A 27,598-nucleotide genomic window follows, 5' to 3' on the forward strand; every position below is an offset into this window, starting at 1 on the left:
AGCTAAAATAACAAAACTGGTTTTTTTTCACAAGATACACTCGAGACAAGAAAAAAAGAAATATTGATGCTTCTTAAAAATATAAAACAACAGCCTATCGGGCGTCGCAATGTTGTATAGATCATGTCTTGCCTTTTATATATCATGTAGATTCAAGTTATCAGTATAAATGTATGAATTTAATTATATTCCCGCGTGGAAATTCAGGTGAATTGATTGATCAGGTATTGGGAGTACACATCATGGCAAATCGTCGCGTTTTTACGTCTTCAGCGTTCATTTGTTTTGTTTTTAAAAGACGACTTGTATGAGATGTATTATATTATGCATATTTTTATATACATATTATGCATATTTTTCACAGTTTATGTTGTAACTAAGCGTTTCTGTTTACGTTCTTATTATTTTATTTTCTTAGAGAAAAGTAAACATATCTAAAATAGAAAGTACTTATAACAATCTATTTGATTAAAATATTTTGATATAATTGAAATCGATATTTGAGTACTTTACTTAAAAGTATTCAATGCTAAGTTGACCGTGAAAGCAAATCTAATAACATCTAAAATATCATTTAATTTTTATCATTTCAATGAAACAAAACGTATTATTTTTATTATATTGAAAATTTATTGGATGGATAAACATTTTTGAAAAGTGCTTTACATTAAACTATTCTAAATAAAACTATTAAATAAATACAAATTTTATTGTTAAATCACAATTGCATCAAGGCATTCGTTAAACAGTGTATAAGTATTATCTACTTCAGTAGTTATTCTTTAAAATATAAAACATATTATCTTAAAATAAATTTATATAAATTATAATAAAACTTAATACTATAATTATGCTAAATATATGATAAATTATATCTAAATCAGTAAGAAGTATAGTAATTATTAGGAACAATTTACTTCACTTATGTTCTATGTAAATAAACTTTTTAATATATAATAATATTTTGCTGTCTTCAAAAAATTAATCGACCTGTTAATTTTTGTAGATTTCAAAAATGATTAAAAAATATTTGATATTTTATTATTATTACGATGAAGGCACTGACGTTACGTTTAGTTCAAAAATGGTTAAAAATATTTAGATATTATTCGCCAAACATATATAAATTGTGTTTAGTAAACTGTGTATATATATATATATATATATATATATATATATATAAACTTATTTATTTAATGAACTCTCCCCATGTCCATGCCACCAAGTTGTCCGATATAAGGGTATCCCGATTTCGCTTCGGTGGGAGAATGTGCATGAGACCCGTAATGTGTGTGGTTTGTACCGAAGAAGGAACTGTAACAATGAAAATTAATTATTGAAACACAAACTAAAAAATGCCAAAAATTCGGTCACGGTGCCCAATCTCAAAAACTGCGTAAACGCGATAACTTAGGTGCTCATAGTATAATGAGCGGCAATTCGATATGTACAGAGAGAGATCAGGATCAACAGCTTAGTCCTTGATGAGCCACGGACTGTAGAATTTTACTAAGTACTTCTTATCCAACAACCTAACAAATTTAATTGACTGACCTGGGCCTCGAACCCGGGATCTCGATGTCTGCAACTGTATAAGCTAGCCACCGCTAGCCACCACTACGCCAAAAAGACCGTTTAATGATATAATTAAAGCTTCTTTGGCTTAAAGACTAACTTAAAACTTTATGATCATCTTGATAACAGCTTAAAACCTACAACCGATATAATTAAACATTAGTGAATATAAAAATTTAACATGTCAATTAATCAAGGAGTAGTTTTAAAAAAATAGATATAATAAATATATAAATAAGATTATTATATATATATAACATATATATATAACCGACTCGACCGGTAAGAGTTCAGGCGCAGGACCAACGGCTTTACGTGCTTTTCGAGGCAGGGGACACACTTCCAGCTTCCAGACTCCGGGCTGCTACTGAGAATTTTCTGACAGGAAAACCCAAAGACTTTTACATTTACCCGACCTGGGAATCGAAACCACGCCTCCGGGTCTGCGGCCTTCAAACATCAAGCCACTAAACCAACGAGGCAGTCATATACAAAATTATATAATAACATTCTTGCTAATGAATTTGCTAATTTAATGTAATTAATAACGATTCCGTCGAAAAACAACTTTAATATCAACTTCAAGTACAAGATCTTAAAGCGTGGGAACGAATGACTGAATGCTGTATGAAATACGAGTAATTGATCTACATTGATGTTGGACTGTATCTATCGGTATAATATTAAAAGTTTATAATCATAGAGCAGTCACTAATGCCGGTTGTAATTGTTACCTATTTTTGGTCTACCGGAATGCGTAATTTAGGTGGTCGGAATGAAATGAAAGAAAACACATATAAATGACGCTTTATGGAAATAAATCGTGACTAAGCTTACAATAAAATTATATATTCAATTGAATTCAGTGGCTAATACGTTATTAAGGCTTATTCATGTTCGTAGTAACGCATAAACAATAATAGATTATTGTAACGTGTAGGTGGATAGGCTTAAAGATTAAAACTTGGTGGTAGGGCTTTGCGCAAGCTCGTCTGGGTAGATACCACCCACTCATCAGATATTCTACCGCAAAAAAGCAGTACTTGGTATTGTTGTGTTCCGGTTTAAAGGGCGAGTGAGCCAGTGTAATTACAGGCACAAGGGACATAACATCTTAGTTCACAAGGTTGGTGGCGTATTGGTGATGTAAGCGATGGTTAACATTTCTTACAATGCTAACATTAGCATTAATACCTTAGTCATCTAAGGGCGTTTGGTGACCACTTACCATCAGGTGGCCCATATGCTCGTCCGCCTTCCTATTCTATAAAAAAAAACCTTCCAAACACTAATATGAGCTTTGAAATACAAATGTATTAAGGTAAAGACACCACTTAATAAATACATAAAACAATGTTTTTTAATGTTTAAAAAATAAAGTATTCTTTTTTTCCCCTATTATCTACTTACTACTATAATAATGACAAAAAAGTAATATATGTACATTAACATGAAACTTACCAAACTATTTATATTATTATTATTTTTAAATGTGCATTTTTTTTATGTTTTCAATAATGTATAATTAAACAGGTCTGCCTGAGTAAAAATTATGTACAATAACTTGAGTTTGGACGTATGATATGATTATTGTCTGTAGGTGAGTGTATTAGAGTAAATTATACAAAATCTATTAGCAGCTTCAGTGTGGTTCTTGAATGCTGTTAGATGTAAGACTTTTGTTCTCACTGTTACTAATCTGTGTGCTTGTTACAAATATTGTGTCTCCAAGAACTTTGCTGATTGGAGTAATGCTTGTGTTTGGAGGATGTTGATATTAACGTGTGTCTCTAGTTTGTCGCAGTACCGCTTTAGATTCTTTGTCACTACTTCTGTGGCGCCCACTACTATCGGAATCGTTGTGACTGTGCTTTTCCACAGTCTAGAGAGTTCGACTTTCAGCGGATGGTATTTGCTGATTTTTTCTATTTCCTTTGCTCCAATATTATAGTCAGATGGTACCGAAACATCAATAAGGTAAGTTTTATTGTTGATTTTATCTATGTATATAAGGACCGGTCTATTGTGAGTGTTTGTGACATCGGTTTGTATGGGAATTTCCCACATTAATTTGGCTATATTATTTTCCTTTACTTTATTAAAGTTGTTTAAGTTCTTCTTTCCACCATAATTTATTAACTTCTATTTTGCTTTTTCTTGCTAAACACCAGAATATATACTGTACCAAATTGTTATGTCTTTTAACATAATATGTTTCAGCTAGTTTTTCGCATCCTGTGAGAAGGTGTTGAACAGTTTCATCTTTAGATACGCACAAGCGGCATTTTCCGTTGACGCTTCGTTTCAATATGTCGCGTTCGTGCTGACGTGTAAGTACCGCTTGGTCTTGTATTGCAAATAAAGATGATTCCAATAAAGCTGAAATAGGTCGTTTCTTCAGCCACTTAAACGTCAATTCTGTGTCCACATTGCCTTGGTCAAGGACCTTTTTGGGAAATTGGCCATGTAGGTTCTTGTTTCTCCAGGATTCATTTTGCTTTTTAATTATGTTCTTTTTTATTTCTGTGATTGTGTATTTGCCGTTTGGTAACTTCAAATCTTTCTCTATCTCTTTTGCTTCTGTAAATATGGAATATTTTTCTCTTCTTTGGTCTTGCTGAACTATTGCTTCAATTAGGTAGTCATTTTTTTGTTCTAAATATTGTTTAAGTTTTAGAATATGGGCTTTATACAAGTATTCTACATTAATTAGTCCTCTACCCCCTTTAATCAGCGGTAAGTACAATCTATCAACGTCTGCTTTTTGGTGGTGGGCCTTTTTAATTGCTAACAGTTTTCGTGTTCTAATATCAATCCGCTTAAGATGGCTTATGTTGTAGTTGATTACACCAAAAGAATACAACAAAACTGGAATGGCGTATGTATTTATCCCCTTTATTAGGTTGCGCCCATTTAAGAAAGAGTTTGTTAGTTTTTTGATTCTCCTGAAATACTCTTTAGTTAATTGATCTCTAACGTCACTATGAATAATTTTTCCGGATTCATTAACACCTAAATACTTATAATTTTGATCTAATTTTAACTGCTTAAAAGTATCTCCGTTCAGTAGCACATACTCGTTACCATCAGTGTAGTTTCTGTGTCCAGCTATTAAGTGAAGCGTGTTACATTTATCTAAACCAAAAGTCATGCCTATATCATCCGTAAATATTTCAACACTATTTAGTAAAATTTTTAAGTTATTTCTATTGTTTGCATAAACTTTAATATCGTCCATGTATATTAGGTGATTAATCCACACTTTATCCTGTAGTTTATATCCTTTCGTTTCATATTTACTTAGTAATGTAGAAATTGGGTTAAGAGCTAGGCAGAACAACAATGGAGACAAGGAATCTCCCTGAAAGATGCCCCGTCGTATGTAAATCGGTTCAGTAGTACAAGACTCACTAGAGCCCCTAACCGTCATTATAACTTTCCATTTAAGCATTGCTCTTTCAAGAAAAGATTTTATTAGATGTGGGCATATATAAATGTCAATTACATGCAACAGCCACTCGTGGGATATACTATCGAACGCTTTACTATAGTCGATCCAGCTCATGCTTAAATTTTTTTGTCCCTTATGTGCATTTTCTAGGATAGCTTTATTTACCATCAAATGGTCTTTGCATCCGCGTCGACATCCCTTTTGTTCTGGGGCCATAATATTGTTTACTTGACAATGAGTGTACAGTTGATCGGATAGTATCGATGTGAAAAGCTTATACATGCTAGGCAGACATGCGATAGGACGCCAATTTTTTGGGTCTTCGGTGTCGTTATTTTTCGGTATTAAAATGACCTTTCCAGTTGTGAGCCAGTCTTCTAGAGGTTCTTCGTTTTTCAAAAGCTTGGTAAATAACAGTGCTAGGTGGTTATGTATATTAGTGAGATATTTTAGGTAATAATTTTGAATTTTATCGTGGCCTGGTGCTTTCCAATTAAGCTTTACAATTAATTTACTAACAGATTTTTTAATATGTTCTACAGTTATTTCTTCAAAAGTGCTCATGTTTAAGTTACTATTGATTTGTTCTATTTCAGATATCCATTTTGCGTCTTGGTTGTATGCGACCGGTTGCGATAAAATGTTATTCCAAAATTCCTCGGTACAGCTTTTGTTTGGTATTTTAATATCTGCACGTTCTTTTTTACTATCTAAACTTTTGTATAGTTTATGCTCGTTTTCAATGAACATTTTATTCTGTTGTTTCTTATTGTTTATATCTTCATATCTTTTTATCCTGCCTGCTAGTGCTTTTATTTTTTGTTTTAATGTTTCTTCTGTACATTTATGTTCTGTTTCGTTCTGTATATTATATTTTTTGTAAAGTTTGCCTTTGATTTTTATCATTTTTCGTGAGTTAACTCCTCTCGAGATCTCTACCATTTGACCTAATTCTTTCCTCAGATGTTCAATATTAATTTTTATCCTCTTTTTCCATGGAGGGTCTGTATAGGGTTTTATTAATTCTCTTAGTAAGTAAGGAGATTGCTTATTATTAACTATTAGTGTTTTAGCTGCTGCATAAATCAAATCATTTGTGTCTCGGAAAGTACAACTACTTGCCAATAAATTGGGTAAGTAGTTGTTAATTATTGAAAGATTGTGTAAGAATTGTTTAAAGATTTTAGCTTTTGGCAAGTAAGTGCGCTCTTCGATAGGTATTTCTTTTACTTCTGCAAAAATTTTGAGGAATTGAAGTTCGATGGGATCCTCATCCTCAACTTGAGATGTTTCAGGAAGTTGGCCAGTTGGAGATTCCTTTTCACCTCCACTCTCAACATCCACCATGTCTTCTTCGAGGGCCTCCACCATACCACCCGTAACAGATGCCGATACTGCATTGATTGATTATCAGTATGGTGAGAATATTGCATCTCGGCATCAGCTCGCTGCTTGATTCGGTTCAGTAATTCTTGAGAAAAAAGATTTTGTTTCAGAATTCTGCGTGCTTGATTAGACAGTGTATTTCCATTAAATCTGTGAATTTTAGGATCATCTGGGTTTCTGCCTTTAAAAATTTCTTCCAATTTACTGATATATGCCACACCTTCACGTTTCGCTACAAAGTAGGAAAACATTAGCTCTTCTTGTTCTTGTTGTGTCCATTTTCTTCTTCTATCATCATTGCAGTTTATTTTATTTATATTTAAAGAATGTTGAGATACTAAGCTTCTACTTTGTTCTGGTTCATTATTTGACTGGGTTAACAGGTGGATGATGGAGATGGAGTGATTGTTGTTAGATCGTCAGAATTTTGTGTGTTTAATGGTACACTATTTGGTGTATGTTGTATTATATTTTCTGCGGTTTTTTGTATTCTATCTATCTAGTGTGTATTCTATATATCTAGTGTGTCTTTAGGTAATACATGTTGTTTAATGATTCTACGTGCCCGATTTGATAACCCGTTACCAGTAAATTTAATTGATTTAGGGTTTTCCGGATTTCTTTCCTTGAAAAATGTCTCTAATCGTTTAAGATAACCAGCTCTGGCTTTAAAATAACAAAACATAAGTTCTTCTAACTCTACTGGTGACCACTTCTTTCTTGCATATTCATATTTTGAGTCAGTGGTCGTTTCAGATGTACTGGCTGAGCTTGCGGGAGCCAAGTCCCTGCTCTGCAAAGTATCACCCATATCGCCTTGTTCATCGGTTGTAGTCCTTGAGGATCTTTCCCTAACCCCCTTATCCCCGACTCCAACCGGCAAGCCGGGAGTCACTGGCTAGCATTCTGTCATGTCTGACACCAGCTACAGACGTGCCCTGGCGATCGCCCCCAGGAAGCGACTCTATACGTGTATTTCTTAAATGGCCTTCCATATCTCCTTTTTGGGTTACTAGAGCTCTATTGGCCATTGGTTAGTGAACTTAAAAGTTACCAATGTCCGTCCCTCACGTGGCAAAGATGGTCATGCCGGACGTGGAGTTAGATTTTGAGGGACATATATAAATATATATACATATATTAATAATAATAATTATTATATTATATATTTAATATATATACGTCATTAAATAAATAATTAAAACCTCTATAATACCTTTCAACTTACGTCCAACCGGCAAGCCGGGAGTCACTGGCTAGCATTCTGTCACGTCTGACACCAGCTACAGACGTGCCCTGGTGATCGCCCCCAGGAAGCGACTCTATACGTGTATTTATTTTTATTTGTATTTCTTAAATGACCTTCCATATCTCCTTTTTGGGTTACTAGAGCTCTGTTGGCCATTGGTTAGTGAACTTAAAAGTTACCAATGTCCGTCCCTCACGTGGCAAAGATGGTCATGCCGGACGTGGAGTTAGATTTTGAGGGACATATATATATATACGTCATTAAATAAATAATTAAAACCTCTATAATACCTTTCAACTACGGTGATTTAAAAAAAAAGTATCTTTATAAAAAATAATAAGCATGTACATTAGGAAGTTCAGTTATCAGCCAATCAAATAATAATTCCTTTATAAGTGCTACTGAAACAGCCGTGTCCACAATTTTATGGTTACGAGATGACGGTGTTTAAATAACAGGTGAAAGAGAAATTTAATCAGTTATCGTAATTAACATACACAAGATATCATTTCGGAAAGCTGCAGCTAGTAAGTGGAACGGCGCGAGCGCACGCAACCCGGTGAAATCCCTAATTTGTTTTACAGAACTAATTGACGAATTAGACATTCATTTATAACTGAAACATTTTAAAATTTACAACATAAATAATTTCTTGTTAATAGATTTAATTAAAAAAACTTTACATCGCATTAAAGTGCGATATATAAATCGCTTCATAGTATATACATTTCGTATTGCATGCAATTATTACTAATAATATTTATCAAGTTTTTTTATTATTATTATATGAAGAAGGTGAAGATTCAAACAAACTACGAAGGTTAATATCGGTTTCTCGCTGAGTCGAATACCGTACGCCGTATGCATTACCGAAAGCCTAGTATTTCAATCGAGGAGCAATTGAAAAGCAATTTTCGTTCACCTGCATCCATCAATCACGCGTACATTTTGAGTGAACAAACGGTTCGTCCGCTATATTGTCCAATAAAGAGTACAGAACCACGCTGTTTAGGAAGTTGAATGCAAATAGCTGCAGATAAGTTTTAATACCAGGTTCGAGTTAGGTTTAATGCACGGGTTCATCGTACTAATGTCACGTTCGGCCTCCCATTAATTGCCAAGCGCTCGCTACAAAGCAACGTATGTTTATCTGTTTTCCGCAATGTAAGGCGACGATAATACCTTCTATGCATATTTTCATGCATTCAACAAATACCCTTATTGCATATATATAAGTTTTAATTTACAATGCTTCGATTTGTGACCGTTTGTGATGATAAAAAACTAAATTGAACGATTGTTAACAAAGTTATGAGAGGTCATGTGTTTTCTGAAACTCCATCGTATTATTATTTCCTGTTTTATCAATTTTATAAAATTTTCATTTAATTAATAGTAAAATCTTCTGAGATACCTATTTAATAGTATAATTATCTAGACAACCAATAACTTACGTGCAAGGAAAAAACATATTTAAATGTATCACTAGTCACGATTTTTTTTCTATTGAAATTGTGATTTCGTGTTCATTCGTACTTTTTGAATGTTACGTCAATCGAGATTGCCTAAGGAACGAGATGAAGTGATCACCATAGACATGGCCAGCTCATATATTACTAGAATGTGTCTCATTGTGCTACAAAATATATTGTGTGTGGTCCAATGTGAAGTTTATAGTCGTGCTTTGTCTCGATAACACAGATAAACGACGTCCTCATTGACATACAATGGCACAATGAATTTGTGACATTCATTTTAGTCAAATTCACATCACTCACACACGTGAAAATCATTTACCTAAATAGCAATAACTCGACGATATTAACTTTTCCTCTACACTAAATTATAAATCAACGTAGAACGTAACTTCAAAACCAATTAGTAATCGATCAAAAATATACATAAAATTCACAGCCCTATTGCCTTCACGATCGCATCGGCGTATTACGAAGAGAGGCCTGTAATAACTACCCGCGCGGCGTATAATGGCTGACTTCTTACACTCTTAATTGATTAGCGGCCGCTTCGGCTAATGATAAAGGAAGGTAAAAGAAATAAAACGAATCTCAATTCGCGAGATCTACGTCTGGATAATACTTGCAGCGAACAGCCACTGTACAGAGGATTAACTACATAAACACTATTGTCAGAAAACTAAGTAACTAATAGTCAAATAAGCTAACCATGCATTTATGCTATTAAACGTAGAATACGTAATACGCGTTTTATACACATACACGTAGTACATTATATTATAAAATATGAATTCATAAGTTATTTTAATATAATTGCGTTCATTTCTTGAAACCAAAACTGAATATAAGTAGCTAAACATCAATAATTCATAAAGGCAATTGGTCGCCGCCAGGGCTTATTGAGATATTAAAGGCAGTTAATATTTATTTATAGATTCATCATCATTACTCGTATCTGAATAAGTTTAAAGTAAACTCACCTATAATTTTCTGGCCAGGCGCTGACTTCGGCTAATTTATTTTGATGATGACCACTGAGCTGTCTCGATGTCCAGTGATTGTGAGCTGCCATGTGCTCTTGTTTTGCATAGTCACTATATCCGTACGGGTGGGAGACCGTTTCGGTGCCATTTGCATACGTTGGATGTTGGTAAGCAATTCCACTACTCTGGTTTGCAGTTGGACTCGCTGCTGTTGGGCTCGTACTAGGCGTAGCATCGGACGATGCTTGCAAAGGCGTTGGTAGTTCAGATGAATGAGATAACGGAGTCAAGTTCCCAGATGTGAATGAGCTTGAAGTAGGTGGATGCAAGGATGAAGCAGCAAGAGCTGACTGACATACAGGAGTAGCTAACGCTGATTGGTGCAGAGAAGGTGCTAATGCAGAATTTAGAACAGAGCTAGAACCTAACGCAGAAGAATATGATTGCTGCCATGAAGCACATTGGGCATTGAAAGAAGACGGTGGTTCGTACTGTTGATGTACTGATGGGAAGGCAGATTGCAAGGACATTGTATTAAAGGCACTTAATTGTTGTGAATTTAATTGCTTCCGTAAACGAGCTCTTCGGTTCGAGAACCAAACCTAATGACAAAAATAAAAAAAAAATATGATGTAGAAATATTAAACTGAAATTTATATATTTTTATCATAATCATCATCATCATCATCACCCTTTTCGCGTCCACTGCTGGACATAGGTCTCTCCAATGGCAAACCACTGAGCTCGATTTTCAGCTCTTAATCTCCAACCGCTGCCAGCCACCTTGCGTATATCGTCACTCCACTTAGCTGGAGGGCGTCCTACGCTACGTTTACCAAGGCGTGGTCTCCACTCAAGAACACGTCTACTCCAACGGTCGTCGATGCTGCGACATATGTGTCCAGCCCACTGCCACTTCAATTTACTAATCCTTTGGGCTATGTCGATAACCTTGGTTCTCTGTCGGATCACCACATTTGGGATTCAATACTTCAGGGAAACTCCGAGCATAGCCCTCTCCATAGCTCGCTGAGCGACCTTAAAATGGTGGACCAAACGCACTGTCAGTGTCCACGTCTCGGTTCCGTAGGTCATAACCGGTAAGAGGCACTCGTTGAAGACTTTTGTCTTCAAGCATTGCGGTATCCGTGACGAAAAGACTTGACCAAGTTTTCTATACGCTGTCCAGCCCTGCTGTACACTTCTTCGTGCTTCCCCCTCTGCTTTTATAACGTGACGTAATGTCGCGATATATTGTAAATTATATAAAATAATTACAATTAATACTTAATAATAATTGTTTCTAACATTTATTTCTTCGTTTAAAAATATAAGAAAAAAACTTGTTCCAACAACTTATGTAATTCTAAAATTGATGAACAGAATTATAGCTGAAATAAATGCAACTATTTTGTTTTATTACTATAATTATAATAATTTCAATTTAAGGAGTTAGTCCAGTAGTAAGCTACACCATATGGTAGCCAGTTTCGAGTTGAAATTAATTATAATTTAATGACTACATTTCTCCTCTCAAATGGGAGGAGATAAAGGATATTAAACAAAAGAGATTTATATTCATATTTTATTTAAACTGCTTAATAACACACTGCTTAAATACTTCAGCTAAAAATGTAAGTTATACTTAGTTACATACCTGAACTCTAGCCTCTGTCAGTTTCGTCTTCTGGGCCAATTCTTCTCGCGTATACACGTCAGGATATTGTGTTCTGGTAAAAGCTCGCTCCAAAGCTTCGAGTTGATCTCCAGAAAAGGTGGTTCTAGACCTTCGTTGTTTCCGCTTCAGCGTAATGCCGGGCTCCGACTCTGTATCGGAGTCTTCACAAGATGATGGACCTTTTAAAGACAACAATTTGATTAATTCTACGAAATAACGTACATAGCGCTCGAATTAGACATAACATAACGGATCAATAATGTCACTTAAATTATCCAAGGAAAACGCCAGTTAAAGAAATTTACTTTCCATCTTTATAACTAAATTGCACCTACGTTATTAAGTTAATAGAGAAAATAAGCTTGCACGCCCGTCCGTACATTATCAAATACGTATAGTGATAATGATGTAGCTAAATCTGTTACATATGTAAAATTTGTCACTGCAACGTGACTTTCTAGTTTCCTATCATTTTGTTTCATTACTTCTATTATTATTTGCTACCGCTCGGACCACACGCGGACTCGATTAAATTAAATGTAACCACATTGTATGTTAAGCTCAAAGAAGTCTCTAATGAGTTTCTTGGGTCTTAATAAATATTACAACATTTGGTTCGATGATTTGTTTTATAATGAATGTGTAGCTACCGGACTTGTTTCACGTGTGTGATTCAAAATGTATTCGATATAAGTATATCAACATTTTTATCAATATCTTATTCAAATTTTGTTTTAATGATGAGTCTCTTAAAATATTCATGACGTAAATTGCACCTAATTGATCATTACATGTTACAAAATTGCGACGGTCTTATAAAGCGTTTCTTGGAAGTGCACTTTAAGTTTCACTTCATTTACAGTTATCCGCCGTCATAGACAGGCACGAAACGCAAATTTTGAGTACGCGAGCACGAGCGCAAAGGGACCCGCTTTTCCAGTGTAGACATTACTTTAGCCGCACACAACTTAATATGCATAATCTTATCGCGGCGCAGAATCTCTCAGGCAAAACCGCGCCGTCGCTGCACCGGGATATTAGGAGCGCCATTTTATATTGGATAGCTATACGGCACAAGACGTGCAGTACGGACAGATTGTCGTAATGCAAGCCTCGCGGCCAAACGCGATGGGATAATAACAGCTTTGAGTACTAATTTCATTTTTATAACCTACAATTTCCGAAGCCGACACAAGGGGCGCTGCCGTGGCGTGCGCGCGCGCCTGGCCCGCTTCACTTTTACGTGGATTATTAACTTTATACGCCATTTTACTAAGTTTGCAAACGTTTCCAACAGTCTCATTATAGGAATAAATTCATAATAATAATGCGCTTTAAAGTGAATTAAGTGATTATGGTCTTGAATCAGCGTTAAAGACTACGATGACATGGCACTTATTTACGCATCATTATGACGAAGGTTTCATCCAATACTATATAAAAATATTTTTGGAATGATTTCGTAATTTTGGCTAAATTTAATATAAATTTACACATAGAATTAACCTTGTACGTTATGAATAATAGAGTACTTTATGATGAATCGCATATAAAAATAGCCAAAGCGAACTTTAGTAATATACTGTTTCAAACAAATGCTCAACACAATACCGCGCAAAAGTATTTAAGTGAACTAACAAACATTTCAAACCACATCACATGAACAAATCAAACTCATTTGTTGTTTTTTTTTATTTTAATTTACATTTATATATAGATATATAAAATATTTATTTTACACTGCCCATATATCGTGTAACAGATAAAAACGTATATATTTTGTAATTTTAAAAAGCATTTGTATAAAAATATCCAAGGTAAGTATGACTTACCTAGAATACCATCAATACTGTGGTTTCTTCTAGGATCTGATTCATCCCTTTTGCCTCCTCTTATAAGTCGAGAAATTGAACTGACCGATGGGGCAGTGTTTTTATCACAAATGCCTTCTTTTATTAATTTATCTCTAATTTCCCAGGAGAATATACCTGGGTTTTGTCTCTTGAGCTCTTCGATCCTGTTCTCAACTTCGGGCGTTGCTACCCTCGGTTTCGATCCTCCGATAACACCAGGACGTATTGAGCCGGTTTCCTGGTAAGAAAAAACAAATTGAAAATAATCGAACAATTTAAATTATTATCATTTAAATATTCGAAATTGGCGTTCTAATGTCAGCATCACCTTCGCCATTTACAGTGGTAGCATATACATTACTTAACAACTTTAGCATTCTTCACACGCCCACACTTACCTGGTATCTGTTAAGGATCTTGGAGACGCAGCCGTGCGAGACGCGTAGTTGACGCGAGATGACGCAAGGCCTCACGCCCGCAGCCGCCATCTCCACGATCTTCAGTCTGATGTGGTTTGGTAATGGACGACCGTTGATGAAAACTCCACCCAACTGGTTCATACGACCTTGTCCTATAACAATTATAAATTATTAATACATTTAATATATAAATAATCGAAATAAAAGTTCAATCACAGTATAACTTAAGGAAAATATCTAATTTAACTTATCTTATCAAAACTCAATTGGTAAAAAATAGTATTACTTGTAATATTAAAATGTATTCAGAAAAGCATTTTATTCATTTTAGCTAGAATTTTATTATGTCGAATCATTCTTAAGTTCCTACGGAGAAAGTTATCAAAAAAAAAAAATTAATCTTTATCGTGATGGCTATCGGGAGCGATAATGAAGTTCGTTCGACGGTAATTGCAAATAAACTTCTCAAGGTATAAAATATTTCTGGGACTATTAATACATGTGTGAGTAAAATGGCTATTATAATCACATCATGGGCAGTGGTTGGGACCACCTATCGTCAAAGAAAGCCGCCGATCAACGATTTTTGCAACGCCTTTGTATTCACGTTAGCTCCTATTGAGGCTTGTATAATATTTAAGCCAACGAGAAATTAATATCAAAAACACAAGTTTTAAGCCAGGAATTAAAGGTCTTATATATTTTTAATTGTTCGAAAAAACAAATTATAAGCTAGTGATTTTCTTGGAACAAAAAATACCCTTAATATGTCTATGATCGCATTCCAAAATGAATTCCTAATTCTTATCCAAATTTGACAGACATCTCTCATTTGTAAAGAAAAAAAATAACAGTGGCATCTTCCACTTGTGGAGGCATTTATAGTTTATCAATTTCAAATAATTCCTCAAAGATACCGCCACACGTAGGACCCTAGACCCCTGCCGAGAAGCACCGATCAATTAAACAACATGTCAACAAGTGTGTCCTTAAATAAGGCGAGAAGCCAGAGATAAGCCGTTGTAAAATAAACCGTAATATAAACAAAATATGGCTAAGAATTGCACTTACAAAAACAAAGAATCGTATAGAGAATTATATTAATCATGACATAATCAACTTTCTTCCCTACAAAATAAGATCTAACATGACGTATATTTTACAATCGGCTGATCTCAGTTTCTGCGAGCGATCCTCATATTTTTTTTTTGTTTGGAACCCCGTAGACATCGTGGTGCCTCAAAATCCCATGTTCCTTAGTGTTAATTTAACGTTCCCGAAATATTTATGACACATAACGTGTCCTTAATATCCTTCTCTATACAAATGTGGGTGGTTTTATAATAATATATCACTTCATTTAAAATTTTCAGTTTTATTAGTTAGTAATATCATAAAATTATAAATTTGTATTTAAAAAAAAATTATACATTTTGTTGTTTTCTAATTTAAATTTATATTAAAAAAATATAAGCCTTTGAGAAGGCACAGGCATAGAAAGTACGCAAGTATCTTATTTTACCTTTAATAAATATCTATTTAAGCGCATACATTCGAAGGATTTAAAGAAAGATAGATCAACGCTGGCTCACCATTTTAAGCCAATAATAAAATTGATCAACCAATAAATATACATTAAAACGCTTCAATTTTGAAACAGGATCAATCATACGTACAATTGATAAAATGGCACAAAAGATATAAAGGAACTACAAATATACAAAGCGTAATAGAATTGGCAAACATTGTTAAGCTATTAACGCAAAAGGAGGCGAAGTTAACAACAAATTTCAACATTTATTCGTAATATCTAATCGTCCGGAAGCACAATTTGATCATGCACCATTTTATCGTTACAATAGCTGCTACCAGGGTGGTATACAAATCTATTCGAAAGTAAGTTAAGAATATAAAAAATATAAGTCAGTGGGTTTTCGGAAGCCAGTAAGTTTTTACTTACGCGTCTTATTCATAGCTAGTTCGAGTGACTTCAATGAGGGAGAATCACATACTGAACTTGGATAAATAGTCCTTTTGAAGGTATAAAAAATTCTCACAATAATATAATCTTGTTCTGATTCGTTCAACCGTTACGTTCGTGTAAGACGAAATTGAAACAGAGTCAGTCATTTAATGCTTAACGTAAGACGCAAAGCGTGACCAAATAAATGAAGATTTTCTATTCACTATTCGCATTTCTGTGTCAACTTTAATTAGCAATCACATTTTCATCAAACTTCTCAGCACCATCGACTCGTCATAGACATTGTGATTCAGTGATTGGATTTCTGAAGCACATTTTTACTTTAAAATATTTTTTTTTCAATTTCAAGCCGAATCAGAATTCTTAATCCAGGGCTCATCTCCATCACGGTCGGAAACGTTAAAATTGATACCCATCTGATATTTGGAAACTGATCAATTTCAATATTTCCTCGGCAATATCATGACAAAATATGCCATCTTTTGAATAAATATTTGAACACTCCAATGTTTCTTTGAGTTCGTTTTTTCGGGTACGTAACATTAATTGAGTTCTTTTATTGCACGTTATAAGGTTTTCTCTAATATTTACTGTGACATTTAATGTCATAGGTTATTGCGTCTGTACCGCCAGCGGCATACTACGGTGAAACGACCAATAAAAGTTACGAAGTCAATAGGCGTAAAGATATCCCGTTCGCATATTTGTTACAAGGCATGCCCTATTAAATTATTACAAACACACTTTGATAACTATAAGAAACAAACCGATTTCTGGATTAGAATTTTAATAACATAAAGTTTTATCCAAGGAGTTTAGTTTCTCTTACACTAGTTTCTCTTACACGCAGTTCGTATAATTAAATATTTTTTACTAATGGTGTAGAAGTAACTTTCCAAAATATTTATTTTCTTTGTTATTATTTAATGCAAAAATATATCGATTAACAATTATAACTAAAAACGCTCGTTTATGAATGCTAACAACTTTATTTACTACTTTAATATTTTATGATACTTTGGTTGAAAATTAATTTGTTAAGAATTTTTATTCAGATATCCACTTACAAGTGATAGTTTATAATGTTTAAAGTCGATATCGTATTGTGTAAATAAATCGTAAACCCCGTTTTCACAATCATAATATGTTTCTGCTTGCAAATCAATTTCACGTAGCGACATTAATGTGCCTATACTAAAATTTATATGAGGTTTTACGTCACACACCGCTTTTCTTCACAAGAATTGTGTGCAGCGATAACTTATACATAATATACAGAGATATGCTTGCTTCATGATTTATAATTAATTTAACAGTTATCATACAGTACTTGACGGAGAAAATTATTTATTCATATTATTTCTTCATTTTATATAGATTTTGAAACTGACCAACGACTATTTTAATTGGTACACATTTGCAAAATTCTTTGAAAGGTTGTGAATGTTCCTGCGTCACTTTATAAAATATATAAAAAATAAAAACCTTTGTACCTATTTAGTTTTAAATTCATTCACGCCTTTTCACTTCACCCATGATCACAGAACATGTTTAGTTTAAAGAAAACATTGAATTTTATCGGTTATCAAATGTCGACTATAAACGATATTCAATAAAAACCTTTAGTCAATAAGTTTTAATCTTACAGGTAAATTTCAATCGGATCTTAAAATGATTATCTTTTATTCTGATGCGCATAGATTTCTATTCGTAACCTGTTAAAATCATTTATACACTAATAAAATAAGCTATTGCTGTCCAAAATCAAGTAACAAAGCGAAGAAATGCCATTTGAATAGGCATTAGAATTGGGCGGCACTTACAAAGGCTATGTCATTCCATTAAGCCTTCTTCAAACTTTCGGAGATCTCTGTGTGGCCTTTTGGTCGCGTGGCTCGAGGTGCAGCAATCGGTTATCAAATCAGTCCTATTATACTTTCATAGAATATATTGTAACGCCGATACAATATCGTGCTTTATGGGAATTTGTTCTTCAGCTATGTTAGTGTTTTAAGTGTGTGTGAGATAAATATATAAATTATTCTTTTCGGTTTCAATATTTTAAAACACAACTTTGATATCTACTATGAAATACCAAAGCCTTTCATTTAAATTTGTAAGTATAAAGTATGCCTTTTTTAAATATTTTTTTTATTTCAACTATATTATTACTTTTTATCTATAATTGTATACATTATATGCGAACTTTATTTTGTTACTTTTAAATTACATTGTCGGAAATGGTAGATGATTATGAACACTTTATTGGTATTCCTTGTAATATGTCAGAAACAGAGATGCGATTTGCACTCACTAGCTCTCCTTTGACCCGAATTGACCCGACATCTCGTCGGTGTGGAATCCGTACGGTATAGAGTTCAATTTCCGTAACATGTTTGCTATGAGTAATAATATTTTTATGTCATCTTTCGTATTTTTAAAAATATAAACATAAAATTCAAATAATTTTTTTTTTATATAAATTCAAAATATCATAGTATAATATAAGTACGAAAGTATTTGTCTTGGTGTAAACATACACTTATATGTATATTCATATTATTTAGTTAGCAGATTGGGACGAGGTACGACACTTTTTTGCATCCTACTGATGGTGGCCGGTATGCTTCTCTTCCAATGATCCGCCGAGCTGCGAACATCTGGGATCTGTGCTATCTCCCACACTCTTTCTTTTGCATATCAATGATATGCTCTCCCTTGGGAACATACATTGCTATGCAGATGATAGTACAGTGCATGGTGGATACCACGGACGCGCAGTGGCTGGGCGGGCGGAAACTGAGGAGAGGCGGGAGAATCTTGTCATTGAACTCGATAGGACGTTAGATCTCATCGCCAAATGGGGCTCTGATAATCTTGTTGAGTTTAATGCCAAGAAAACACAGGTATGCGCTCTCACGGCGAAAAAGTCAACATTTTCCCCTCTTCCCTCCCTCTGTGGTACTCCGCTGGTGATGCAAAGCAAAATCGCCATGCTGGGGATTGACGTTCGCTGCGACCTTAGTCCAAGGGATTACATCGAGGCTGTTATAAAAACAGCTTCACGGAAACTCGGAGTTCTGAACAAGGTGCGGCGCTTTTTCACGCCACAACAACTGTGCCTGCTGTACAAAACACAGGTACGGTCTTGCGTGGAATATTGCTCGCACCTTTGGGATGGCTCCGCTAAGTACCTACTTGAGGCCTTGGACCGGTTGCAGCGACGTGCCGTACGCATTATTGGCGACGTAAAGGTCACAAACACCCTTGAACCTTTACAATTGCGTCGTGAGATAGCAGCACTGAGCGCTTTCTATCGACTGTATCACGGCGAGTGCTCTGAGGAATTATTCTCTCTTCTCTCCGGCTAGTGCAGAACGTTTTTCCCGTCTGTACTGGCCGTCGTCGCGTTTGGACTCTACTACCACTTACCATCAGGTGGAGTAGAGTCATTTGCCCTCCCGGCGATATAAAAAAAAAAAAAAAGAACAAGCCATATCTGAAGTGATATGCCAGGCTATGGAGTTCTTTATTCCATACGCTGACGTATCACTAGATGGCAAGATTCCTAGGTGGTACAACGCTGAGTGCGCAAAGGCTGAGGCCCGTAAAAACTCAGCGTTTGTAGCACCACCAAAGCTCCGGACATAACATCCAAGAAGAGAGCCTTTAACTCTACTGCAAAGTCCTACAAGAAGGTTCTCAAGAAGGTTCGTTTCAACTGAACTAGACGGCTTGGGACTAGATAAGCTTTCTATCCCCGTGGTAGGTGGGCATTTTGTTCCCTGTCCAAGTCGGTTGAAACGAATTTCTGTCGTCCATCGCTGCCTACGCTGCTGAAGCCCGATGGATCCCTGGCCTTCACGGCAACAGAAAAGGCTAACTTACTAGCGGCTCTGTTTGCCGAAAATCCACTTCTCGATGCGAGAAGTGCCTCACCACCAAACAACTTGCGACGCAATTTTGCTAGAGATACAAATTCGCCAAAGAGAGGTTCTAAAAATTCTCAGCACCTTGAACGTGAATAAAGCCAGTGGCCTTGACGGGATTCCAGCAATAGTCTTAAGGATTTGTGCACCTGAGTTGTCTCAATTCGAACACGCTTGTACCGCCTCTCTCTTAAACCCGTTCAAGTTCCTAATTGGAACTTTTTTTACTTTGGATTGGATTGGAAGATTGCCAACGTACAACCTGTACCCAAGAAGAATAGTCGTGCCGACCCAGCCAATTACAGACCCATAACAATCACCTCCATACTTTGCAAAGGTTTGGAGTGTTTAATGAATAACAAGCTCCTGGCATACCTCGAATAAAACGATTTCCTATCGGACCAGCAGTACGGCTTTCGTCGGAATCGGTCAACTGGAGATCTTATAGTGTACATCTGGGGCGAAGCCATGGACAAGTACGGTGAAGCGTTAGTCGTTTCACTTGACGTGTCAAGTCTTTCAACCGGGTCTGGCATAAGGGCCTTCTGAGGAAATTTCCTAGCTACAAGATACCTGTTGGCATTTGCAACTGGATATCAGATTTCCTGAGAGGACGATCATTTCGAGTTGTCCTAGATGGTTTCTCGTCTGATCTAATGGCGATTAATGCCGGTGTTCCTAAGGGATCAATTCTCTCCGCTACACTCTTCCTGCTACATATAAACGATCTGCTGAAAGCCTCTATCTTTGGGTACGCAGACGACAGCACAGTAACGGAGAGATACATATCCGATCCCCGAGCTAATGCAACAGAAAGTCTTAAGCACAGGGAGGCCTTGGTAGAACGCATCAATTTGACATTAGAAAAGGTCTCGGATTGGGGTGACGATAACCAAGTCAAATTTATTCCTACCAAGACTCAAGCGTGTTTGTTAACCGCCAAGAGGAGTCCATTCCTCCTGACTCCGACTTTCCGAAGCATATCTGTACCCATCACTGACAGTATTGAGCTTCTAGGAGTTAGTTTAACATCTAAACTCAACTTTGAGCAATGCATTAAATCCAAGGCTAAAACTACTGGCAAAACACTTGGTATCCTCAATAAGGTCAAACAGTACTTCACACCAGAACAGCTTCTGATCTTATATCAAGCCCAAGTCAGATCGTGCATGGAGTACTGCAGTCATTTATGAGACGGCTCTGCTAAGTACCAGCTTGAAGCTTTGGATTCGTCCGTCGGTTTTCTACAGAATATATTTCGGAGAATGTGCCCAGTAACTATTTAATTTGGTTCCTCCGAGAACTGCGAGGCATCGTAAAGATCTGCCCTAGTACGTAGTTGACTTATCTAAGACACGTACGAAACGATTTGCATCCTTGTTTCTGATACGCACCGCTAAGATCTGGAATACCCTCCCGACCTCGGTTTTCCCTACCACCTTTTATATGAGTACCTTCAAGTCTAGAGTGAATAGGCATCTTCTAGGCAAGCGCGCTCCATCTTAGACTGTATCATCACTTTCCATCAGGTGTGATAACAGTCAAGCGCTAGCTTATATATTAGCTCCTTACATATGAAATTAGCGTTTTGTCGTACTGACCACTTTGATCTAAAATATCTCCTTTTTGTTTAAGAATTCCAAATTCAAGTTTATAAATTCATTTAGCTGATACATTTCAGTTTTGAAAACAGTCATTCATTTGTTTTTTCCTCATTATTTTTTTTCTTGGCGTCGCTTATTACGGCACAATGGAAAACATGAAATATCGGTATTTTTACGATTACGAGCTCTACCGTGGTACCAGTGCTGCAAAAACAGCTCAAGGGATTAATGATATATACGGCGCTGGTGTCGCATAAGAAAGCACTGTACGTTTTTTGGTTTAACGTTTTCGTTCTGGAAATTTCGACCTTCATAACTAACCCCGTGGACGGCCGGAGACCAAAGTGGAAAATGAAGAATTAAAGGCTATTGTGGAAGCGAATCCATCACAAAGCACTTCAGAGATAGCTGCAGGCTTCGGGGTAAGTGATAAAACTGTATTAATCCACTTGAAGTAAATCGGGAAAGTAAACAAACTTGAACGATGGGTACCTCATGAATTAAGTGAATCGAACTTGCAAACACGCGTCGACTGCTGTATTACTTTGCTCAAATCGAATCGAATCATTACTGTATTATTACGAAAAATGGATGAAGTAGGATAATCGGAAGCGCTCGTCGCAATGACTGAACCCTGTAAACCCAGCCAAATCCTGCCCTAAGCGAAAATTGACTTAGAAAAAGTTACTTGTGAGTATTTGGTGGAGTAGCGCCAGTGTCGTTTACTACAACTTTCTAAAATCTGGCCAAACGATTACGGCAGATATCTATTGTCAGCAACTGCAAACCATGAAGGAAGAACTAGCTGCTAAACAACCGAGATTGGTCAATCGCTCTAGGACACTGCTGCTTCATGACAACGCAAGACCACACACTGCACAACAAGCAACCACTAAGTTAGATGAGCTTCAATTGAAATGTCTGCGACATCCACCGTACTCACCGGACCTTGCTCCAACAGATTACCGTTTTTTCTGGAATTTGGACAACTTCTTACAAGGAAAAAAATTCAACTCCGGTGCGGCAGTCCAAACCGCCTTCAAAGAGTTTTTTAGTAAAGGGATCAATGAACTACTTATGAGATGGCAAAAGTGCATCGATAGTAACGGTGCATACTTTGATTAATTAAATATATTTTACAAAAAAAAAATTGACTTTATATTCCTCCCATACAAAACGCTAATTTCATATGTAAGGACCTAATATTAAAATATATATATAAATTGAAAACAAAAGTTAACACTATTTTGTTATTTACATATCATATGAGAAAAAATTAACAAAATTTTATTTTATTAATTTTTATATAGATTCAAATTTCATTAAATTCAAATGCAATAATGAAATATGAGTACCTATGAACTATAACGAAATTTCCCTCCATTGAGCCGAATGCCAACTGTTCAAACGAGGCAACGCCTTTCGGCTCGTCAACACCGAACATAATGTATGTACTAGCAATGAATGGAACTGAATATTTTATTTCATTATAATAGTGTGTTTGAAAGTGCCCTGTTTGACCTCATTTCGTATTCATGACGCGTTATATACTAATTTGACGGGTCTTTTCTTTTATTATAAGAAATGGACTCTTTGATCCATCCACTTGCCGCTAAGGCTCGCTTGTGGAAACATAAATATTCTATAATTTTATATAGAAAACTATAATGTAGGTTAAGTTATATAGTTGACAATAATTTAAAACTGTGACTGATTGTGAGACTATTTGTAATCAAATAACACACTGTTAGTGAGATAAAAAACAAACAATGTATTACATTTTCAAGATTATTACCACGATTATATCAATTAGATAGTCTACACCGCAATTAAACACGTAATGAGTAGACGTGGAGAACTAGAGAAAGGCTGGCAAAAAGCAGGCGTATGCGCTGCCCGAAGCGATGTTGATTTTAATCTCTATTAGTACCTAATAAACGTCATCTGATTCTGTATCAAGCAATACAACAATACAATCAAGACAAGCGGAAAAAAATGGTTTTTCTTCATTCGACCACTCGAGTTAACACAATATGTTTGATTCGAACTAAAAGCAATATTTTCAAACGATATTAAAATAAATTAAGAGTCCGTTATATCAATTTGTTTATTAATAGATCGACATAAATAATGGCAAGTAAGCGCCCTCGAGGTTCGGTCGAGGCATTTCGCGGGCAAAGGGACGAGGCGCGTCATATTATGCGGCTAAAAGAGCCTGTCGGTGCCTTTGATCCCAGCGAGGATGTGTGCGTACGAAGTGCACCGCTGTCCGTCTTGATATGAATGTGACTAAACCTTGATTATGGTACTGAACTTTTTATAGAGGTCACCAGACACATTTTTGTTAAAAACTTCGATGATATTCGAAACAAATAACAAGTTTATCGAGATGTTCTCGTTGAAGAGGTTCGCTGATTCGCGTGGAAATTACAAGGTGTGTGTCGATCGGTATCGCTTCACGGGCTCGTCACCTAGCCCGCGGCGTATCGCGGACATCGACCGTCATACGACCGTCATCGCTTACATTATGCGAACTAATACCGATATTCAGATATTTGGAAAAAAATTGTCTTTGCCATACATACCCAAATAATAATATGTAGGTATATTATTGTCACTTCTTTACATCCGCAAGTTTAATATAACATAATAAAAATATTAAATGTTTAAAGGCAGTTACATATAAATAAATAAAGGAAAGAAGAGCTTGGAAATTGATTAATATTTCCATATTATGATCAAAATCTAATTAAGTACTGTATTTTATTGACATTATAATGAAGTCACATTGTAATATAATAAATATTTTGTGTCCAAAAAGGGACACAAAAGATATCTTACATTTAAAATGTAATGATATATATACAGTTCAATAAATACTTACTAGCTGAGTCGTGGGCTTTACCTTGTTCTATAACATAAAACGAATTTCTAATATCTTATACAAATATATATTAATAAAAAAATAAACCCTTATAATGTAAATGTGTATTGCTATTAAAATTAATATTTGTGTTTGTTAGAAACTCTTTGCATGAACTAAACGAAATCATCACAATTACACAAAACTTTAAATAAATTTAAAATAAAACTCTTTCAGCTTTTGGAATTACAGAAATGTTTTGTGGCAGAGAGCATATCGATATTTGACACTAAGCCCGATTTATAATTTAAGTTATATAATTTTGTGTCGAATTAGGGATTAAGAAAATATAATACGCTGAAAAGGAACCGCGTTTCTCAGCGCAAGCGCATAATGCATTATGCGTCATTAAAAATCTCATAACGACTTTTTGTATGGAATATGAATTCGCAATAGATAATTTATATCTTTTATATTAATAAAAATTATGATTGATTAGTTTCGTAGATAAATATTTTAAAATTAAAGGAACCTGACTTTTGTCGGCTTCCTTTAGTGTCATTCATCTCTCTTGCTCGAAACATTTTATGTATTTCTTTCTCGTTTTAATTTAACTTAGAAACAGGTCATAAGTCGTGGCGACGTTTTTAACAATGCGGTCGAAATGTTTTCGTATGGTAATGATTTATGCTTAAACGCATTGCCAGAACTTTAAGAGCAACTAAAGTTTAAAACATTTTTTTTTTCAAGAGCTTAACGTCATAAGTACGGATTTAATGTAACCTATGAAACATAAAACATCCATATTTTAAAACATGAAGCTAAAAGCTAAATAAAATAGGCATAACAAGTATGCAATTAATCTTTCAATTTTCAATTATTATGATGCGTCCTACACTACGTTTGCCTAAGCGTGGTCTCCACTCTAACACGTGTCGGCTCCATCGGCCATCAATGCGCCTGGAGACATGACCAGCCCACTTCCACTTCAGCGAGCTAATTCTACGCGCGATGTCGGTGACTTTAGTTCTCTGGCGAATGTCCTCATTTCGGATTCTATCTGCCAGAGAAACCTCCATCATCATGACATCGCGCGTTCCATTGCTCACTGAGCGACCCTAAATTTGTGGACCAGTCCTATGATAAGTGTCCACGTTTCGGCACCGTAAGTCATTACAGGTAGGACGCACTGATTGAAGACCCTAGTCTTAAGCGACTGTGGGATCGACGATTCAAAAATATGACGTAACCTCCCGAATGCCGCCCAGCCCAAACGTATTCTTCTTTTAGCCTCCTTCTCAAAGTTGTGCCGGCCAAGTTGTATAGTTTGGCCCAGGTAGATATATTCCTGCACAACTTCGAGTGGAGAGCCATTTACGACCACAGGTCTCGGGGATACATGTCGGTTTGCCATAATTTTGGTCTTTTCAATGTTCATCCCGAGACCTACTTGTCTTGAAGAATCGCTCAGGCTGTTTAGCTTCTTCTAATTAAAATAAAAAAATTCTAATTAAAATAAAAAATAAAATAGAAATATTCATGACAAAATCAATAACAGTTACTTATTTTCAGATGACTTCCAAACAGGGTTTCATTATAAAGTAAACAAAGAAAACGTATTGACAGTTGTTCGTAAAATGTTGGTGTCACCAAAGGGACTGTCTCCAGCAATAAATATCAAATACGAACAGTTTAAAACAAAGATTATTCATTGATTTTACGACGGGCTGTAATATCTGTGACTCGTACGACAAATCTTAACAATTCCACAAAAAAAAACTTGTCGATTATAAAAGCTTTTTTTTTTACATGTATAGGCTAGCGCTTGACTGTTATCACACCTGATGGAAAGTGAGATAGTCTAAGATGGAGCGCGCTTGCCTAGAGTTTCATTCGATTATAGAATATTTCTTACTCCATGTGACATTAAAATTGAGAAATTAATTTCCATGCACACGCCAAGGCTTTCATCAAAAGCTTACTAATTTTGCATATTTGAAACTAAATTTGCATATATAAAATACCTACCATATGTAAAATGCAACCAACTTTACATATGTGAAACAAAAGGTATGTCATAAATCAATAATAAATTGACGAATATCCGAATAATTTCTAGAGATATTAATAATGTACTTTTAATAGAGAAAGAACATTAAAAAATACTTTAAACTCCTTTTAACAATATTGTTACGTTTAAATTAAGATCAAGATCATTTGAAGAAACAAATAATAGTTGAGTCGTGACAGAATCTCTTTATTGAACAAGCAAAGAGTAGACAAATCGCTTTCTATACTTGAGTCCTTGACCATTCCAGAAACTCCAACGCAACAAGGTCCTCTTATCAATAGTAACTTTTTTTTTTCTAACAATCTCCCATCCTAAGGCGTCAGGATGATATATTGTTATATGAACGGCAGTAAAAGTCACTTTTAGCTTTATAATTTCTTCACGATTTTATCGTTTTATGGTTTGTTTCGAACCTTTCGTAGCGATAAAATTATTTGTAAGACTAATTATGTTTTTTTAGATGATTTCGATGCTTGTAATTGGCCACTAATCAGCTGTTAAGCTTAGATCGTATAATAGGCGGTTCGGTTTATTGATCGATTAGTGGTTTATGATGATACTGCATGGTAAAGGATAATTATCCATATATAGGATTAACATACACAAATTGAAATGTATATGTAAATTTCATAACAAAATAATTGTATCATTTCAGAATATCATAAAGCATCAAACAGATGTAATAATTTTTATTATGTTAGAAAAAACTCCTTACAAGGTTTTCGTTATAATTTGAACTCTATATTTAAATTAAGTTCATATACCTATCATTCCTTTAAATAAATTAATGAGTAATATAAAAATTAAATTAAACGTTAAACTGAAAGGATTACACAGTCACTAACCTTGGAATGAATATCCTGTAAAGTACGGAGTCATGTTCAACGTTGATACAGCCATTGACACGGAAGCAGAACTTCACGTAGAGAACGCTACTCCAAGCATCAAATCAGTCCTAGCGCACGCAAATATCCCGGAAAATCACAATATCAGTCTTACACTACAATCACAGGCTGCACGGAGGCATGATTATGTAAAAGGAAACGGCGTGTGTCTAATCCGTGTTACTTTGAAGACA

The 27,598-nt window shown here is 35.3% G+C and overlaps 1 protein-coding gene across 5 annotated transcripts; it reads right to left on the minus strand.

Moving 5' to 3' along the window:
* Window positions 1–918: 918 nt before the first annotated feature.
* LOC126771855 (protein gooseberry) lies at window positions 919–27,598 on the minus strand. 5 transcript variants are annotated; one of them, XR_007669569.1, is made up of 7 exons: window positions 27,366–27,598; window positions 14,049–14,221; window positions 13,630–13,888; window positions 11,777–11,976; window positions 10,117–10,721; window positions 7,629–7,734; window positions 1,176–1,314 (listed from the first exon to the last, which is right to left on the minus strand). XR_007669569.1 is itself a non-coding variant. In XM_050491998.1 (7 exons), exons 1-6 carry the CDS (start codon window positions 27,418–27,420, stop codon window positions 7,680–7,682), a joined length of 1,347 nt encoding a protein of 448 aa, XP_050347955.1. In that variant the 5' UTR covers window positions 27,421–27,598; the 3' UTR covers window positions 1,191–1,314; window positions 7,641–7,679. The 5 variants fall into 5 exon arrangements, 4 of the variants coding, with proteins under 4 accessions (XP_050347953.1, XP_050347954.1, XP_050347956.1 ...); XM_050491998.1 differs by having other exon boundaries at window positions 1,191–1,314; window positions 7,641–7,734; XM_050491996.1 differs by lacking the exon at window positions 7,629–7,734 and having other exon boundaries at window positions 919–1,314.

Source organism: Nymphalis io, chromosome 11 (assembly GCF_905147045.1).
Source record: "Nymphalis io chromosome 11, ilAglIoxx1.1, whole genome shotgun sequence".
NCBI lineage: Eukaryota > Metazoa > Arthropoda > Insecta > Lepidoptera > Nymphalidae > Nymphalis > Nymphalis io.

What these genes read in the sequence shown, in the direction of transcription:
- LOC126771855 (XM_050491996.1), bottom strand. Translation starts at nt 27,420, where the DNA reads ATGGCTGTATCAACGTTGAACATGACTCCGTACTTTACAGGATATTCA. An exon ending in TACAGGATATTCATTCCAAG is followed by an intron (nt 14,222 to 27,365) that starts GTTAGTGACTGT and finishes TAATTGTTATAG; the next exon opens with GACAAGGTCGTATGAACCAG. An exon ending in AGATCCTTAACAGATACCAG is followed by an intron (nt 13,889 to 14,048) that starts GTAAGTGTGGGC and finishes TTTTCTTACCAG; the next exon opens with GAAACCGGCTCAATACGTCC.